The 20,848-nt window shown below is 39.6% G+C and overlaps 1 protein-coding gene across 1 annotated transcript; it reads left to right on the forward strand.

Annotated features, from left to right (window-relative positions):
* Nucleotides 1–5,701: 5,701 nt before the first annotated feature.
* Nucleotides 5,702–7,875, forward strand: LOC138882948 (uncharacterized). Its single transcript, XM_070163595.1, has 3 exons — nucleotides 5,702–6,416; nucleotides 6,773–7,362; nucleotides 7,456–7,875. Exons 1-3 carry the CDS (start codon nucleotides 5,702–5,704, stop codon nucleotides 7,873–7,875), a joined length of 1,725 nt encoding a protein of 574 aa, XP_070019696.1.
* The last annotated feature ends 12,973 nt before the right edge of the window (nucleotides 7,876–20,848 follow it).

Genomic DNA, 20,848 nt, shown 5'->3' on the forward strand with positions numbered 1-20,848 from the left:
GCCTCCGGGGTGAGCTTTCGAAATGCCTTAACAACGAGAAATTGGTTCCTCTGATTTCGCCGTATACAATACTATTGAGGTTTAGAAGCATGATTTAAACCGGTTTTTTAATAAACTGAGCATGACATCCTAATATTCATTAACATGAAGCTTGCTAGGGATTATATGAGGTTGCTATATGTTCAAAAAGACTTGTATCCGGTGTAGTTCATCAATTGATGTTATTTTGCTTGTACTATGTATTGTACTTGCCTTGTTGAGTTGATTGATATCATGATATTTGGTCTAGCTATTCTATTCGCCGAGGGCCTATGGGCTTGGTCTAGTCATTCTAGTTGATGAGGACCTATGTGAGCAGCCTAGTAGTCCTATCTGTGAAAGACCTATGAGTGCGGCCCTGTAGTCTTATCTACATAGGACATGTGCCTTGGTCTAATGGTTGCACACACGAAGACATAGCGTGCATATGTGATTTTATTCACTATGTTGTAAAGTTTTGATCCACGGGGTAAGCCGGAGGAGCAAGTCGATTATCTTACTGGACCTGGTGTCTCATTAAAGTTACTTTCCTGCCTTGTGCAGATCCTACTACTACTGATACGGTAGACATCTCTACTTTATTACTCCCTCTGTTCCATTTTATCTGAACATATTTTTTTTTTGGTCCATTCTAAAAAGAATGGCCCATTTTTAAATTTGAAAATAATTTAGCTTAAACTTACAATTCCACCATTAATGAGAAACTTTTATAACCATACAAATACTCTTAACCTCTTTTTGACTTCTTTATGATCAAAAATTCCAAAAGTCTTATTTTTTCTTAAACTTTGTGTCCAGTCAAACAGATTCACATAAATTGAAACGGAGGAAATATTTTATTTCAATTATAGATTGCGTCCCTAGACTTTGTACTCAGACTTCCACTAGAGGCTCCTTCGAGTCTGGAATCAAAGTGTGGTTTATTAGGGCTCAAGCGACCATAATAGGATAAAAAAAGGACTGAGCACCAATATATATATATATATATATATATATATATATATATATATATATATATATATATATATGCGCGGTTATTCACCGTGCTATACCTTAACGGTACGTTTGTCCATTAAGGTATAGCGCGGTGAATAACCGTGCTTTATTTGAACTTAAAATGGACGAGAAGGTATAACACCCATATATACCGCGCTATACTATAGCACGTGTATATATTGGCGTTATACCTATATAAAAAAGCGTGCAGTTCTCCTTCCCCATCAGACGCGAACAAGTAACTCCCCTTCAATTTTGTATTCCCTAGCACAGCGTCCCCCCCCCCTCTTATAACGAAAAAAGCTCGGTGGGAGCCCACTGGTCCCACAAAAAGTGTAGATTCTCGATATTGTAGCAAGCTAACATCGTATCTAAGACGTTATCCCGTAGTGGGTTGCTCGTTTCAGCTCCAAATCATCAGATCTTCAACTTTCCAAAAAATTAAAATCAAGGTATTCCAACTTATTTTTTGTTAAAACTCACGTATAAAAAATGCATATTAGTTGTTTTTTACTGTGTTCTATGTTATTTCATGATTGTTTTACAATTTAATTAATTTTTTATTTTTTATCGGGATTATATTATTAGTGTGCTAAAAATTAGTAAAATAGAGAAATTGTTATTTTATGAATAATTAATGTTATTAAAAAATGTTACTTAGTTACATTTTACTTGTAAGGCCTCGTGAAATTACTCAAAAACTCAAAAACTCGTAGTACCAAATTAGGAATATGCGGTTCGGACCCCTTTTGATCGATCTGTGCATTAAAAAGTTAAGAAATAATATTTTTCAGAAAAGTGCATTTTTGCGGTCCATTATGCGATCGCATAATAGCAATGCGGACCGCATAGTCACCGCAGAGTCAGACAATGTGATGGTTAATTTGAGGTCAACTATGCGATCGCATAACCAATATGCGGGCCGCATAGTCATCACATAATCCCCTTGGAATTTTTGTAAGCGGCAGTTCTGCGGTGCATTATGCGACCGCAGAACAGGTATGCGTACCGCATTTCTGTTGCATACCCGGACAGTTTGTTTAGGTTTTTAGGATCATTTTTATGGTCCCTTTTGCGGGTTGCATGCCTATTACGCGATCGCATATGCGATCGCCGATGTCGTCGGGGCTCCTATTTTCTAACTATTAAAAACCCGGCCCTATCCCATTAAAAACACCCCATTAGACCCCTTTTATGTTATTTTGCTGCAAATAGAGTGAGAGTGGGAGTTCTAGAGAGAGAGGGTGATCTTCATCAAGTCCAAAGTCAATCCTTGCCTAAATCCTTGAAGATTATCAAGTGAAGCTGCTAGACCTTCACTCCAAGAGGTAAGAACTTGAGCCCTAGCTTTTGGTTTCGAAATTCACACTAGAATGAGTAATTAGCTTGGGGTTCATGGGTATAAAAATGGATTTTCTTGCATGCATAAAAGATAATAGGGTATGGGGAGGTTGTGAACTAAATAGATAGCAATTGGGGTATAAGATAATGAAAATCTCTCACAAAAGGGTCTTATAATCACAATGCACACCTGGTGCTTGATAATGTGCTCAAATGAGCTAGAATCTTAATCGTATCTCTAATTCTTGATTTAATTTGTAATTTTCATAAAATAGATTGAAGTTGCTTAGAGTCCCAAAATTTTGTAAGAATTTTAAAAAAGCTCTGTTGAGGTATGTATGGATAAAAACCCCTCTTATTAGAAATTGAGCTCCGTTGGTGTATGTGCAAATATGGTAAGACTGAAAACTTGATTGATGTATTGATTATTACTTCACATGAATTGGTTTTGAATATATATATATATATATATATATATATATATATATATACATGAAATGTGTGCCTCAATGTGTGTAATGTACTATTCTAGATATTTAAAAGTGTGCGAAGAATATGAACCATGTATTGAAATGCCTAGATTTCACGTCAAGATTAAAACTGAGATTGTTATGCCAACTATGTGAAATCTTACCTATGCTTACAACATGAATTGATTTTTTATGTGCTTGTGGTCCCAAATTGCAAGGTTAACATTGAAAATAGAAATTATGTGATAATTGTGGCCCTAAGTTCCTATGAATTGATATATGAGAAATAAAATATTAAAACGAGATGATTAATGAGAAAGGAACAATGCCTCGGTAAGGCGGCCTAGCCGATCGGGCCATGATCGGATGTCATGCCGCACACATGGTGGTATTGTGCTGATATTGAATTCTGGAAAGGGAGAATAAGATTGTGATTGAAGTACATGTCTCAAATGATGCAACCTAGCCGATCAGGTCGTGATCGGACTCCGCTCTAGAAAGTGGTGGTGTTGTGAGTGATGATGGACAATATGAAGTTCCCCAAACTAAAGATATGAAAATTATGCGAAAGATTAAATGATTCTTGTATTTGATGATGTGGTGTTCGATTAAAAGCTTTCGATTGTCTCTTGTGATTTCCTTGTTCTTGTATGATAGTTCTTTCTAATAAAATGGTATTTAGTTATACATACTAGTACTATTCCATGGTACTAACGCCCCTTTTGCTGGGGGCGCTATATTTTTAAATGAATGTAGGTGGCTCCATAACGGATAGTGTTGATCGCGCGTAGCAGAGTATCCTCCTCTCAAAGCTTTGGTGAGCCCCTTTCTCCTTCAAGGGTTATGTTGTACATCTTTTGTTGTAGATATCCACTTTTGAAGTATAGCCGGAGCCTTGTTGTCAACGTTGTCATAATTGTCTTTTGTATCCGTAGAGGCTCCGTAGATGTTTGTGTGGGTTATGTATGGGTGTTGGATGGGTCTACGAACTATGTTATAAATCTAAATTCTTATTTATCTAGATTGTAACTGGATTGAATCTTGGAAACATAACTACGGTTTAAGGTTGTGATATAAAATGAACAATCAATGTTGAATGTACAATCTTTCCTATTGTCTAAATAAACGAAAGCAGGGTTTTCTTAATCATATTGAGTTGGGTAGAAAGTATTTGATGAGTCTTGCTCAGTTGGGTTCACTCGATTGAGCGTCGGTCGCGCCTCCCGGGGTTGGGGCATGACAAACTTGGTATCAGAGCCTAAGGTTTTGAAGTGTCCTAGGATGTCTTGGAGCTGTGTCTAGTAGAGTCATCCTTATCGGTGTGTAGTCAACCACATCTATAAGTTGGAGGCTACTTGCGCATTAAGAAATAACATCCTTCTTTAAAATTCTAGATCGTGCGGCAAGACTTGTTATGAAACTATTCCCCCTCTAACTAGTGCATTGTTCTATCTTTCAGTAAATGGCACCTAAGAAGAAAGCGATAATTGGCCAAGAAGCCAATGCCACCTCAGGAGTGGCTGATGAATCACTGCTTGATAATGCGGGTGAGGGTAGTCGTCCTGCTATCACCCTGCCTGGTTCTTCTATTCCAAAGTAGACTACCCCAGTTCCTACACCTGCGGAGGGTACCACTATCCCTCTCATTGATACTCATGTTCTGCCTCCAGCCCCAGCTTCAGGTTCTGGTATTTTTGATGGGGATTTTAGGGGAGCTATTCAGATATTGACCTAGCTAGTGGCCTCTCAGGCCCAGAGGTCCAATGTTGCGCCTAGTTCATCCAGCCAGTAAGGGAATTCCACCAGTTCTAGGGTGAATAGGTTTCCTCAATTAAACCCCCCGGTGTTTACGGGTGCCAATCCATAAAAAGACCCTTAGAATTATTGATCAGATGCACAAGACCCTCAGGGTTATGCGTGCAACTGAGACATAGGGAATAGAGTTGGCTTCCTACTGTCTGAAAGGCGTGGCCTATTCATGGTTTGAATTGTTGTAAGATTCCCATGAGGAGGGGAGCCCTCCGGCGAGGTGGAGCGAGTTTGCTGATGCCTATATAGATCATTTCCTACTTGTTGAGACAAGGGCAGCCCGTGCAGCAGAGACTGAAAATCTGAAGCAAGGTAGCAGAAGTGTGGGGGAGTACCACATGGAGTTTGCTCGCCTATCCAAGTATGCCATTCACATGTTGACCACAATGGAGGCCAGGATGTGCCGGTTTGTACAAGGCCTTAATCCTTTGACTATTAATGAGGCTTCTACATCTGCCTTAAATTCTGACATGAATTATAGGAAAATGGTAGCATTTGCTTAGGAAACAGAGAACCGTAAACTGAAAAACAGAATGAAGAGAGAGGGTAACAGCAAGGCTCGGTCTACGGGCAACATGGGAGAGTCACTAGGTGGGGAAAGATAAGCTTTCAGGGGAGGATCATTAGGGTCATCCCAGTCTGTTGCATAGTCTACAGCCAGTGCACCACCAACAAGGCCCGGCCAGCAGCAACAGTGGAGTTATTTCGGGCCCAGTCAGGGCAATAGGGGATCCTACCAGTGGGGTCGATCAGGAGAAAAGTCCCAATAGCGGCAGAGGTCCCCGTGCCCCAGGTGCGGGAATATGCACTGAGGGATTTGCTATTTGGAGTTACCTATATGTTATGGATGTGGGATGAGGGATCATATTCAGAGGCATTGTCGTGTATCCCGCCAGGGAGCGGGTAGGGGCACAACTCAGTTAGCCAGCCCAGCAGCTGCTACATCTTCAGCCCCCTCTCCAGATCGAGGTACCCCAGCACCTGTAGGGCGTGGTGCAGCTAGGGGTGGAGCGTAGAGTTCAGGAGGACCTAGCCGGTTTTATGCGATGAGTGGCCGCCAGACTACAGAGGCTTCTCCATATATTGTTACATGTATTCTGGCTGTCCAATCTCATGATGTGTATGCACTTATTGACCTTGGTTCCACCTTGTCCTATGTTACCCTTTTTGTTGCTATGGAATTTGGGATAAAACTGGATCAGCTTCATGAGCCATTTTCGGTGTCTACTCCGGTTGGTGAGTCAATTACGGTTGATCGAGTCTATAGAGGTTGTGCTATCATGGTGTGTGGTAGGGATACCATGGCCGATCTTATTGAATTGGGGATGGTCGATTTTGATGTAATAATGGGAATGGATTGGCTTTATTCATGTTTTGCCAAACTTGATTGTCGGACTAGAACTGTGAGGCTTGAATTTCCTAATAAGCCCGTTGTTGAATGGAAGGTAGATAATGTAGTGCCAAAAGGTCAGTTTATTTCTTACCTTAAGGCTGCTAAGATGATCAAGAAGGGGTGTATCTATCATTTCGTCCATGTTACGGACACCGATACTGAGGCACCTAGCCTTGAGTCTATACAAGTTGTGAATGAATTTCTGGATATCTTTCCAGATGAGCTCCCTGGGATCCCACCGAACAGGGAGATTGATTTTGGGATTAACGTGATGCGAGGCATGCAACCTATATCAATTCCACCTTATAGAATGGAACTGGCAGAATTGAAAGAGCTAAAGGAACAATTGAAGGATTTTCTAGAAAAAGGTTTCATCCAGCCGAGTGTGTGACCATGGGGCGCACCGGTCTTGTTTGTAAGGAAGAAAGATGGGTCGCTACGGATGTGTATTGACTACCGGCAACTCAAAAAAGTCACAATAAAAAATAAATACCCTCTACTAAGGATAGATGACTTGTTTGATCAATTGCAAGGTGCTACGTGTTTCTCAAAAATTGACTTGCGATCCGGATATCATCAATTGAAGATAGGGAGCAGGATATTCCAAATACAGCTTTCAAGACTCGGAATGGGCACTTTGAATTTCTGGTGATGTCTTTTGGGCTCACAAATGCCCCGACAACTTTCATGAATCTTATGAATCGAGTCTTCAAACCTTTTCTAGACTCCTTTATGATAGTGTTCATTGATGATACTCTTGTGTATTCCCGAAGTCAGGAGGACCATGTTGACCATCTCAGGGTAGTTCTGCAAACTCTTCAGCAACATCAACTGTATGCAACATTTTCAAAATGTGAATTTTGGCTTGAATCTGTCACGTTCTTGGGTCATGTCGTCTCCAGGGAGGGAATTATGGTTGATCCTCAAAAGATTGCAGTAGTGAAAAATTGGCCTAGATCTACCACTCCAACAGAGATTCGCAGTTTCTTGGGTTTGGCTAGGTACTACAGGAGATTTTTGGAGGGGTTTTCTACTCTTGCCTCTCCATTGACTAAATTGATGCAGAAAGCAGTTAAGTTCCAGTGGTTCGATGCTTGTGAAAGGAGCTTCCAAGAATTGAAATCAAGATTGACTACAACATCGGTATTAACCCTACCAGAGGGTACAGAGGGATTTGTGGTGTATTATGATGCTTCGAGGATCAGGCTTGAGCGTGTGTTAATGCAGAACGGCAAGCTAATAGCCTACGCCTCTAGTCAACTCAAGAACCATGAAAAGAACTATCCAACCCATGACTTAGAGCTTGCGGCAGTGGTGTTTGCGCTAAAGATTTGGCAACATTATTTGTATGGGGTCCATGTGGATGTATTTATATACCACAAGAGCCTTCAATATATTTTCAAGCAGAAGGAGTTGAATCTGAGACAGAGAAGATGTCTGCAGTTACTCAAGGACTATGACATTGATATTCTCTATCACCCGGGAAAGGCTAATGTTGGGGAGGATGCTCTTAGTCGAAAATTTATGGGTAGTTTGGCTCATTTAGAGGCATATCAAAGGCCCTTGGCCCGGGAGGTTCACCAGTTAGCTAGTTTGGGAGTTCGCCTTGCGGACTCTAATGAAGGAGGAGTGATTGTGCAGAATAGGGTTGAATCATCGCTTGTGACGGAAGTGAAAGATAAGCAATTCAATAATCCATTGTTAGCACAGCTAAAAGAGGGGATTCATAAACACAAGACCGCAACTTTTTCCTTCTGCATGGATCATGGCAGAAGCTCATGCTTCCAGGTATTCCGTGCACCCAGGTTCTATGAAAATTTATCATGATCTCAAGGAAGTTTATTGGTAGAACAACATGAAAAGGGATGTGGCAGACTTTGGGACAAAATGTCTGAACTGTCAGCAAGTGAAGGCCGAACATCAAAGGCCCGTGGATTGGCTCAAAGCATAGAAATTCCAATGTGGAAATGGGAGATGATCAACATGGATTTTGTGGTAGGGTTACCGCACACTCAACGCAAGTTCGACTCAATTTGGTTTATCGTGAATCGACTCACGAAATCAGCGCACTTCTTGTCAGTTAAATCTACCGACACAACGGAACAGTATGCTCAGTTGTATATCAAAGAAATAGTCAGGTTTCATGGCACCCCAGTCCCAATCATTTCAGATCGAGGGGCTCAGTTCACAGCTAAATTTTGGAAGAAATTCAGCAGGGTTTGGCTACACAGGTAAATCTTAGCACGGCTTTTCACCCTTAGAGCGACAGGCAAGCAGAGCGGACTATTCAAACGCTTTAGGACATGTTGCATGCTTGTGTTCTTGATTTCAAAGGTAGATGGGATGATCATTTGCCGCTCATAGATTTTGCTTACAACAACAGCTTCCATGCTAGAATCCAGATGGCACCATTTGAGGCGTTATATGGTAGGAGATGTAGGTCTCCCATTGGGTGGTTCGTGGTTGGAGAAGCGGAATTGATAGGGCTGGACCTTGTGCATCAGGCCATAGAGAAAGTCAAAATGATTAAGGAGAAGTTGAAAACTGCTCAAAGTCGCCAAAAGTCTTATTCGGACGTTAGTCGCAGAGATTTGGAGTTCAAAGAAGATGATTGGGTATTTTTGAAGGGTTTCATGGGGTTTGTAAAGAAAGGAAAATTGAGTCCGAGATATGTCGGACCATACAGAATCATTCACAGGATTGGTCAGGTAGCATGCAAGCTCGAGCTGCCACCCAAGATGTCATTGGTACACCCAGTCTTTCATATGTCTATGTTGAGGAAGGTAGTGGGAGATCCATCCACTATTGAGGTTAATGAGAAACTGTCATATGAAGAAGTTCCAGTTGCCATTCTTGACAGGCAAGTCCGGAAATTGAGAAATAAGGAAATTGCCTCCGTAAAAGTGTTGTGGCGGAACCAGCAGGTTGAGGAAGACACTTGGGAAGCCGAGGAAGAAATGAGAAGGAAGTACCCACATTTGTTTGAATAGTCATGTAATAGCTTATATGCATTTGGTTCCTATGAACTTTTATCTTTTGATTAGGATATATGTAAGACTATCCTGTTTTGGTTATATGTTGCATATGCGGCCATGGTTAGTATTGTACAAGTTATGTTATGTCTATGGAATGTGTATATGATGTTAGGATATGTTTTTGGGGCTCTCTGACGGGTGGATAGGCCTAGATACAAAGGAAAATCTGGCAATTGTTTTTGGAAATTTAGGGAGTTAGCCAAATTTGGGGTTGTTGATATGTTTCATGTTGTGAAAAGCTGAGGTTGCATAAAGATTGCTAATGAGTGAACCTTAATCCTCATTCGAGGACGAATGATCTTAAGTGGGGGAGGATGTAAGGCCCCGTGAAATTTCTACTCAAAAACTCGAAAGCTCGTAGTACCAAATTAGGAATATGCGGTTCAGATCCCTTTTGATCGATCTGTGCATTAAAAAGTTAAGGAATAATGTTTTCCAGAAAAGTGCATTTCTACGGTCCATTATGCGATCGCATAATAGCTATGCGGACCGCATAGTCACCGTAGAACCAGACAGTGTGATGGTTAATTTAAGGTCAATTATGCGGCCAATTATGCGATCGTATAATCAATATGCAGGCCGCATAGTCATTGCATAATCCCCTTGGAATTTTTGTAAGGGGCAGTTCTGCAGTGTATTATGTGATCGCTGAACAGGTATGCGGACCACAGTTCTGCGGTGATTTTTGCGGACTGCATGTCCATTATGCGATCGCATACGCGGTCACGGATTTCGCAGGGGCTCCTATTTTCGAACTTTTAAAAACCCGACCACATCCCATTAAAAACACCCCATTAGACCCCTTTTATGTTATTTTGTTGCAAATATAGTGAGAGAGGGAGTTCTAGAGAGAGAGGGTGATCTTCATCAAGTCCACACTCAATCCTTGCCTAACCCCTTGAAGATTATCAAGTGAAGCTGCTAGACCTTCACCCCAAGAGGTAAGAACTTGAGCCCTAACTTTTGGTTTCGAAATTCACAAAAGAATGAGTAATTAGCTTGGGGGTTCATGGGTATAAAAATAGATTTTCTTGCATGGATAAAATATAATAGGGTATGGGGAGGTTGTGAACTAAAATGATAGCAATTGGGGTGTAAGATAATGAAAATCTCTCACAAAAGGGTCCTATAATCACAATGCACACCTGGTGCTTGATAATGTGCTCAAATGAACTAGAATCTTAATCATGTCTCTAATTCTTGGTTCAATTTGTAATTTTCATAAAATAGATTGAAGTTGATAAGAGTACCGGAATTTTGTAAGAATTTAAAGAAATCTCAGTTTAGGTACGTATGGCTAAAACCCCCTCTTATTAGAAATTGAGCTCCGTTGGTGTATGTGCAAATGTGGTAAGGCTGAAAACTTGATTGATGTATTGATTGTTACTTCACATGAATTGGTTTTAAATTATATGTATATATACATGAAAGGTGTGCCTCAGTGTGTGTAATGTACTATTCTAGATATTTAAAGATGTGCGAAGAATATGAACTATGTATTGAAATGCCTAGACTTCACATCAAGATTAAAACTGAGATTGTTATGCCAACTATGTGAAATCTTACCTGTGCTTACAACTTGAATTTCTTTTGTATGTGCTTGTGGTCCCAAATTGCATGGTTAACATTGAAAATAGAAATGATGTGATAATTGTGGCCCTAAGTGCCTATGAATTGAAATATGTGAAATAAAAGTTTGAAACGAGATGATTAATGAGAAAGGAACAACGCCTCAGTAAGGTGGCCTAGCCGATCAAGTCGTGATCGGACGCCATGCCACACATATGGTGGTATTGTGCTGATATTGAATTCCGGAAAGGGAGAATAAGAATGTGACTGAAATACATGTCGCAATTGATGTAACCTAGCTGATCGGGTCGTGATCAGACTCCGCTCTAGAAAGCGGTGGTATTATGAGTGATGATGGACAATATAAAGTGCCCCAAACTAAAGCTATGGAAATTATGCGAAATATTATATGATTCTTGTATTTGATGATGTGGTGTTCGATTAAAAGCTTTCGATTGTATCTTGTGATTTCCTTGTTCTTGTATGGTAGTTCTTTCTAATAAAATGGTGTTTAGTTATACATCCTAGTACTATTCCATGGTACTAATGCCCCTTTTGCCGGGGGCACTACATTTTTAAATGAATATAGGTGGCTCCATAGCGGATAGTGCCGATTGCGTGTAGCAGAGTATCCTCCTCTCAAAGCCTTGGTGAGCTCCTTTCTCCTTCAAGGGGTTATGTTGTACATATTTTGTTGTAGATATCCACTTTTGAGGTATAGTCGGGGCCTTGTTGTCGGCGTTGTCATAATTATCTTTTGTATCCTTAGAGGCTCCGTAGACGTTTGTGTGGGTTATGTACGGGTGTTGGAAGGGTCTATGAACTATGTTATAAATCTAAACTCTTGTTTCTCTAGATTGTAACTGGATGGATCCTTGGAAACTTAACTACGGTTTAAGGTTGTGATATAAAATATACTATCAATGTTGAATGTACAACTTTTTCCTATTGTCTAAATAAACGAAAGCATGGTTTCCTTAAGCATATTGAGTTGGGTAGAAAGTGTTCGATAAGGCTTCTTAGTTGGGTTCACTCAATTGAGCGCCGGTCGCGCCTTCCGAGGTTGGGGCGTGACATTACTGTGGTATATGTAATTTTGTGATTGTTTTGTGATTAATCAAATTTTTATCTTTTATCCGGATTAGATTATTTATCTGCTAAAAGATTAGTAAAATAGATAAATTGTTATTTTAGGAATAATTAATCTTATTTAGATGTTATTGTTGTACATATATTAATATGTGACTTTAATGTTGTTTAGTTCCCTGTAGTGTTATGTTATTCCCGTAATTTTAATTTAGTGCCCCTATTTGCAATGCAGTGCCCTTTAGCGTAGTAGAATGTAGTGCCCTTTAGCGTAGTATCTTTATAGTTATTGAAATTAATTATTTAATTATCTGTTAAATCCAAAAATATCTGAAAAAATATGATAGTTCAAACACAAACTCCCTCGAATTTTAGTCAACAAACGTAAAAAATAACATTAAATACAACAATATTTGTCAAACTAAGTATTTTATATGAATATTTAATAATTAGATCATGTATAGTTATGAAAATTAATAATTTAATTCTATTATAGTCAAAAATAGGTGAGTAAGAAACAAACATATAAAATAATAAACTAACATATAAAATAAGAAACTAACATATAAAATAATAAACAAACATATAAAATAGTAAACAAACATATAAAATAACAAAGTAAAATATAAAATAATAAACTAATTGTAGGCATATAAGTTTTATTAAAATTAAATCCATAAAATAATGTGGATTATATTTAAAAATTCAAGATATATTGGTTAAAATAAATATTATGGGCTACTATAGTTGAATTAATTATATAAGTATACAAATTAAATAAATAAGTCTTAATTCATTGGCTAGCCCATTTAATTGGACTAAAGTTATAAGCCCAAGATGTCATCTTCCTAGAGGCCCAGTTTGGTGCCACGTGTCAGATGACGTGGCACGTTAAGTCAAGCGGAAGAGCCAATAGGATAATGACACGTGTCAAAATGACAAGGCATGCCAAATCAAATTAAAAGGCCAATGAAATCGCGTCACGTGTGCAAGTGACATGTTCTGACCAATCAAATGTGGCCTTGTCACTCTTCAATCTGATTGGTCAGAAAGAGTTTGTTCTTATCATAACTCTTCCCTCCCACAACTATAAATAGGTGTCTTCATAACTCAATAAAGACACCAAAAGTTAAAACAAGAAGTAAGAAAGAGCTCGTGGATAAAACGTTGCAAATTCCTCCATAGGTTTCAAGCTTCAAGCAATCAAGTTCAAGCTCAAGAACGAAGAACAAATTAAGGTCAAGTTCAGGCAATCAAGCTCAAGCTCAAGAACAAGATCATCGTTCGTAGCAATAACTATATATTCAAGATCAAGCTCAAAGACCCTTGAATTTATTTACTATTTGATAGAAGAATCAGAGGATTCATAGATATTGTACATTCATATTATTTGAAATCAAATACTACAATTGTTGCAACATTTTCAGTCTTGATTTTATTTTCTCGGCGCAATTTATTGTCTACAAATTCTGGCACTCTCAGTGGGACAATCTCGACCTCTCATCTCAACTTTTCATTCATCAAAGTTCAAGAACATTGAAATGGCTTCAAAGAAAATAAACTCCAGTTCACCAAGGCTGTTAATTCCATGTTTTATGCTGATGTGGAAAGCATCCACGATGTTACCTTTGAAAGTTTTAGACCAGTTACGAGGAGTAAAGAAAGCTTGTTAGGACAACAAGAACTGCAAGTGTCGTCCGCATCAACCTCTATTTTCAGATGTTCATCCTCAAAAGGAGCAAGATCTTCCACAAACACACCGAATGAGGAAGCGATGTTGCTGAAAAGATCAAGAAAACTCTTGCTCTACTTGACCTCTCCGGATCCAAGTACTCTGTTGTGAAGGAAGATGATGATGCTTCAAGTGATGGATCTTCCCTACTTACACCATATAGTGTGAGACAATCGAGGATAAATTTGTGTGACAATCCATGCTACTCTCCATTATCCACGACAATCATGCAAGTCATGGTGACAAACACTTCATCTGTGGAGGAGCAGTTGGCAAACTTGACGGAAGTAATCGCTGGCTTGACCAAGTGCATGCAAAATCAAGATGCTAGAATCTACAAGCTAACAGATGGGCTGGGAATCTTGATGGAAGAAGAATCCACACACGCACCTGGCAAGTTCCCAGAAGTTCCAGAGAATGATTCTCCCCCAAGAAAAGTAGCATTCCGCTAAGGCTATCCATGTCTCATCTGAAGGGATGATTCCAATCGATCAACTGAAGGAATTCATTGAAGGAACTATTAAGAACAAGTATGAAGTTGCTGCCAAGTCCTCCCTTACATATGCAAAGTCGTACACTTCAAGGGTCGATATGTTGAATATGTCTGCTGGCTATCAACCTCCAAAGTTTCAATAGTTTGATGGTAAAGTTAATCCAAAGCAATATGTGGCGCACTTCGTTGAGACGTACAACAATGCTGAGACTTATGGAGATTACCTTATCAAGCAATTTGTCCGCTTGCTAAAAAGAAATTCTTTTGACTGGTACATAGAACTCGAGGCTAGATCTATTGATAGTTGGGATCAACTAGAGCAAGAGTTCCTCAATAGCTTTTATAACACGAGATGTACTGTGAGTGTGATAGAACTTACAAATACTCATCAACAAAATGTTGAACCAGTTATCGATTTTATCAATCGTTGGAGGAACGCAAGCCTCAACTGCAAAGAGAAGCTTAGTGAAGCTTCCGACGTAGAGATGTGCATCCAAGGCATGCATTGAGGACTCCGCTACATCTTGCAAGGTATCAAACCTAGCACATTTGAAGAACTTGTGACTCGTGCCCACGATATGGAGTTAAGCATGGCCCCCGCTAGAAATCAAAGGATGCCTATCTATGAGCCTCGCAAAGAGAATGACAAGCAAGGAGTCAGGAAATGGATCAAGTTTATACCAAGTTCTGAACACAAAGAAGCTATGAATGTCAACACATCACATGTGAAATTCACAACGAATATTAGCAAGAAGCAGAGTACGAAGTCCACTTCTTTTCAAGATAAACCAAGTGGGAAGTTGAAACTAAAAGAAATGCAAGAGAAGGAGTACCCATTCTTGGATTCTGATGTGCCAGCAATTTTTGAAGAACTCCTCGAGTTAAATCCTGTTGAGCTTCCGGAGATGAAGCGGCCAAATGAAGTTGGTAAAACAAGACCCAAATTACTGCAAATACCATTGACTTGTGAGCCACCCTCTGGAGAATTGTTTTGTCTTCAAGGACAAAGTTATGGACTTGGCTAGTGAAAAGAAGATCGTGCTTGAAGATGAGAAAGCAAGCGCAAACTAAGTCTCTATCACTTTTGGCTCATTCATTCCAAATGAATTATGTAGTTTCAAAGAAAGTAAAGATGAAGAATTACTGGAGACCAACAAGGTTGAAGTTTATTAGCCTGGTTATGATAAAGGTTGTAAGTTGGTGACTCGTCGAAGGTACCACAAAAGGAGCCCACGAAAAGAATCAATAGAACGTCCGACAAGGAAAATGATGGTAAAAGGACTAAGGAAACGGAATCCAGTTAGGCATTTGAAGAAAGCAAAAGTGGAGGTGCACCACCCTCAAAAGCCACGACATCCAGTGAGGTTGGAGGAGTTATTGCCATGTCAGTTCCGCATGAAGATATTTCCTGATGGTATTGAGGCCTCTTGTTGCAATGCTGATAAAGGGGAAGAAAAGAGTGATGATCAACCCTTGGCAACATCTTCAGAAAATCTCATCAAGTCTATTCCTCAAGAAGTTAACGCGTGCGAGGAATATTTTTTAGAAATGACGATATTATGCTAGGTGACACTCTTCATAACGGCATGTCGTACCTGGTTGGCTATATGCGCTATGAAAAGGTAAATCGAATTTTGGTTGATGGAGGATCCTCAATGAACATCTTGCCAATTCGCACTGTGAAAAACTTGGTATTTCCATAAACTAACTCTTAGAAAGTCGTATGATGATCCAAGGATTCAACCAAGGGGGGAAAAGATCCATAGGCGCGATTAGATTAGGAGTCACCATTGAAGATATACAATCAAGTGCATGGCTGGATGTGATCGATGCAAAGACTTCATACAACATCTTGCTTGGAAGTCCTTGGATACGTGAGAATAAAGTAGTTCCATCTACCTACCATCAATGTTTAAAATATTATGAGGGTGAAGTCGAGAAGAAGATAGTTGCTGATGATGAGCCATTCACCGAGGCTGAGTCACACTTCGTCGATGCAAAGTTCTACTTGAAGAACCACATAGTGAAGGAACTAAAAGCTGATTATGGAATGAAAAGCAAGAATGATGAGCCCACAACTAAAAGAGATCAGGTGACTGCTGGTAGAGCCAAAGCTGTTACTGATGAGGTACAACCCAACGCGAATAACTCTTATAGAGGGGATATTGCGTCTTATGGAAAGAAAGTAACTCCTGCACTCCAATATGTCCCTAAAAAGAAGAAAGATGAAGGTGAATCATCTAATCTCCAAACTAACATGCTAAAGCAGTTAACTCTTCTGGTAAAATGAATTGAGGCAATAAATTTGTCCTAAAAGCCACTTACAGGGTTTGTGGCCTAAAATCATTTGCAGAATGTGGCACTCCCTACAAAGCAAATAGATTAAAGTTTTGATCCTAACGCTTACAGGCTATTTGCAAAAGCTGGATACAATCCTAATGAGCCATAAATGTTAGGGAAGCTCCCATCAAAAGTTGTGATGAGGAAACCATGTGAAGGTTTGGGATACAAACAACTGTCACCGGTGCGCATCTCTATAAGAAGGGCGAGTAGCAATTATATCATTGTAGAAGATGAATCTGTCGTTTCTAGCAAGCCTTCTATCTTTGATCGACTTGAAAAATCAACTGTGAGGACTTCCGTATTTGAGAGATTGGCTCCATTAAAGTAAGGGAATAAGTTCCAGAGAAATTATCGAAATACGAGGACACCCGGTTCGCCTGAAATTCAGAAGATCTCTAAGGATTTCCAAAGTTTGGATCCTTCTAGGATGAGGAGACAAACAAAAGTCATGATTTTGTATGATGAGGTACTAAAGATGAAGCCATACATTATGTTCTACACTAAAGGATGTGATGAAGACGAAGAAAGTGTGGGTTCTTCGTATCATGTTACTATACAAGGCGAGAATGGTGTTCCATCTTCAATGGAAGATGTTTCACCGTGTTATCACATATCCTTCAATGATGGGGACCCTCAAGAAGATGAATATGCAAAGGATACTCCGTCTGAACTTGAAGAAGGGGTAAAAACAACATTGGACACTTTGAAAGAAGTAAACCTTGGCACTGATGAAGAACCGAGGCCTACTTATCTAAGTGCTTTACTAGCAGCCGATGAAGAAAGAACTTATATGGAGTTACTCAAGGAGGTTAAAGATGTTTTTTCTTGGAGTTACAAAGAGATGTCTGGCTTGGACCCAGCAGTCCATCACCTCGTAGTCAAGAAGGGAGCTCGTCCTGTTAAGCAATCTTAAAGGCGCTTTAGGCTGGACTTGGTTCCCTTGATTGAAAGTGAGGTTAACAAACTCATCGAAGTTGGTTTTATTTGTGAAGTTAAATACCTAACATGGGCTTTAACTATTGTCCCTGTAAGGAAAGAAAATGGCTAGATTCGAGTGTGCGTTGACTTCAGGGATCTCAACAATGCGTGTCCGAAAGATGAATTCCCACTTCCTATTCCAGAGATAATGATCGACGCTACTATTGGTTATGAGGCAATGTCTTTCATGGACGGTTCATCGGGCTATAACCAAATTTGCACGGTACCAAAAGATGAAGAGATTACTGTATTTCGTACCACGAAGGGTATTTATTGCTAAAAGGTAATGCCTTTTGGCTTGAAGAATGCTGGTGCTACTTACCAAAGAGCTATGCTGAATATCTTTGATGAGCTTCTCCATAAGAATGTCAAATTCTATGTTGAAAACTTGGTTGTAAAATCAGGAAAGAAGAGCAACCACTTGAAGGACTTGAGATTGGTGTTTGAGTTGCTCCGGAGGAACCAAATTAGGATGAATCCATTGAAATGTGCCTTTAAAGTTACTTCTGAAAAGTTAATTCGTTTCATTGTCCAGCATCGAGGGATTGAAATTGATCAAGCCAAAGTAAATGCAATCTTGAAAATGCATGAACCTCGGGATATTCATGAATTAAAAAGTCTGCAAGGAAAGCTAGTATACATTAGGAAATTCATCTCAAACCTAGCTGGGATGAGCCAACCATTCAGTCGCCTCATGAAGAAAAGTGTTTCTTTTAAATGGGACCAAACATGTCGCGATGACTTTGAAAGTATCAAAACTTACTTGGTGAAGCCTCCAGTTTTGGCAACCCCTATGTCACGACCCAAATTAGAGGGCCACGACGGGCACCCGGTGCCTACTCAACCGAGCGCCACGTACCTTTTTTTCTATAAGACTCGTCACGGCCATGATAGGCCACAATTATATATATAATTAATAATATTAGAACTTAACTCACATATCTAATCCAAAAGGATTTATATAGATACATAGGGGCCGACAAGGCCATTGACATATCATGCCTAAAGCTATACATAGGACACTGTCTGCAAAACTTCTAAGAAAACATGATCATAATATATAAGCCGGGACAGAGTCCTCGACATCTTCATAAAACAAAGTAACATATATAGAAAGTGACTCGGTAATACTCCAGGAAGATGTGGAGCTCACTAACCAAAAGCTGATATCTGGAGGCAGCCTACATAGGATGGTCCTCACCTCGCCTATCTACACCTGTGTAGACCCCTTTTCTAGAACAGCAAATGGATCTTTGTTCCATTTATCCAACATAAAAAAATAAAAAGAGATGAATTCCTAGACCCCTTTTGCTGCCATTAGTTCTGAGTAGGACTATGAAACTTAAGAACAAATTTGTACCCATTTACAATCAAACTATTCACAACATAATCAACAATATAACAACCGTCAATTATAAGAGTGGAATATCTATAAGAATTATGCTTTTTTTTAACCTCTTTAGTCAAGTACTCATTCTATTGAGTCATACCAATTGAAAGAATGGATGGCCATTACATACCTGAGTCAATTCTCTAGAGAGATTATACCGTAGTCCCTTAATATTGCAAAATCTTACGTTAATTAAGTTGCTTTGAAATCCCGGGTCTTGAAGCGTTGAAGACGCTGTAGAATGTCAGGCATTTGAATTCCTCCCAATTCTTGAATTCTCACGTTATCAGATGAATGGAATGGATATGTGATCCTTTTTTGTCCTTAAGACATATGTGATTTCCTTTGTAAAAAGGTGTATCATTTAAGTCATAAGACAAGTTGCCACATAGACAAATGACTTTAAGAGTCATTCTTAAGATTATGGTGGTGCTGCCACGTGGGGTTCTTAATATTATCTTATAATTCATTTATTAATTAGGTAATATCCTCCTACTCGATAATTAACCAATTACCCGAATAATTTAGAATTATCACAACTACTTAAAATACTACTTACTTATTTTTAATATACTTTATACATCATACTATCGGGGTCATATGATACCTTGTATGGTCCTAGTCCGTAATTATCGGGTTAACGCTCGACCCGTATTTTATCTCAAATCGGCAACCTTCAACGGAACTTATTTTTTTTTAATTCGTGTACCCTTTATCTTTCATGACACTTACTTATCGCTTGTTATAAAGCGTAAATACGTTAATCTCAAGTATTCTCCTCCCTGAGTCTATGTCAATTAACTGAAGACGAAACTTTTAACGTAAGAAAACGCGAGATGTAACATCCTTCCTCCATTAGAAACATTCGTCCTCGAATGTTTAAACTTGCAAGATGTACATACATACTCATTAATTATAAATGTATATATCTTGCTGGGTATGTTCCAATGAAACAATTATCATGCTCACACGAGGTCAGGACGTCGTCCCTCCCTAAAACTACTTCCTAATCCATTTGTCGCCTATGATTTTATTAATCTATCTTCTAGGCGCTGATACCTACTAGTTGTAATCTTAATACCGGGTTCGTACTTTGCTTTCAAGCTAGCCTTGGTTTTCCTTAACCCTTCAGACTTAATGCCAACGCAATCATATTTTAATCATATTAACTGGACAATTTGTGTTAATAAGATCAAACATTACTCATAGTCACAGTACTTGACATATCATTCGGTGTAGCCTCTAGGTCCTGACGACCAGCCAAAGCATATATGCAGTTCTGACTACCACCTGAGCTAGATGCACCACCCCTACCTCTACCTTTTCCAGTTGATGCATGAGGGCCTCGCTCTTAAGGGCGTACTGAAGAGGAGGAGACTGTTATAGGTATGGTGGGTTGAACCATCCCGCTTCTGCCATTTATAGGAAAATCCTTCATGTAATGACTAGGGTCTCCGCAGGTATAGCATATATTAGACCCCTGAAGACATTGTCTAGAATGAGATCGATCGTATTGACTGCACTGCGGAGGAGGCACCCTCATTTGCACTGAATCCCTATGATTCTGAAAACCCAAAATTCTCGAGCCCTAAACTGACTCAGAATAGACAGATCCATCATAATACGACTTCTATAACTGTCGGACACTTTCAACACGGTATGGTGACATAGGATCGCCCGAAAAATCCTCAGGTCGCCTAGCAGACCTACCCTTCTTACATTGACCCCGATCATGATTCTCATATTGTTGTCGTTTCCGATCCTCTAAATTCTGAGCATAAGCCTGGATACGGGAAATATCCATACCATCAAGTAGAGCGGCTGTGGAGCATTCATTAATCAGGTGTGGCCCAAGTCCTACCACAAACCGATGCACTCGATCACTCATTTTAGCCATAATCGAGGGGGCATACCTCACCAAGGAATCAAACTGGAGGCTATACTCCCGCACACTCATATTCCCTTATTTAAGAGCCAAGAACCTGTCTACCCTTGCCTGGCGAATCTCTGCCAACAAGTAATGACGCAGAAAAAGCCCCTGAGAACTCTTCCCACACCGCTGGAGATGCATTTGTCCCTCTAGACAATTTCCAAGTTTCATACCACTAAACCGCAACATCCTGGAATTGGTACGAAGCCAATTCTACTAACTCAGTGTCTGATGCATGCATCAC

The sequence above is a fragment of the Nicotiana sylvestris genome, chromosome 12 (genome assembly GCF_000393655.2).
Source record: "Nicotiana sylvestris chromosome 12, ASM39365v2, whole genome shotgun sequence".
Lineage (NCBI taxonomy): Eukaryota > Viridiplantae > Streptophyta > Magnoliopsida > Solanales > Solanaceae > Nicotiana > Nicotiana sylvestris.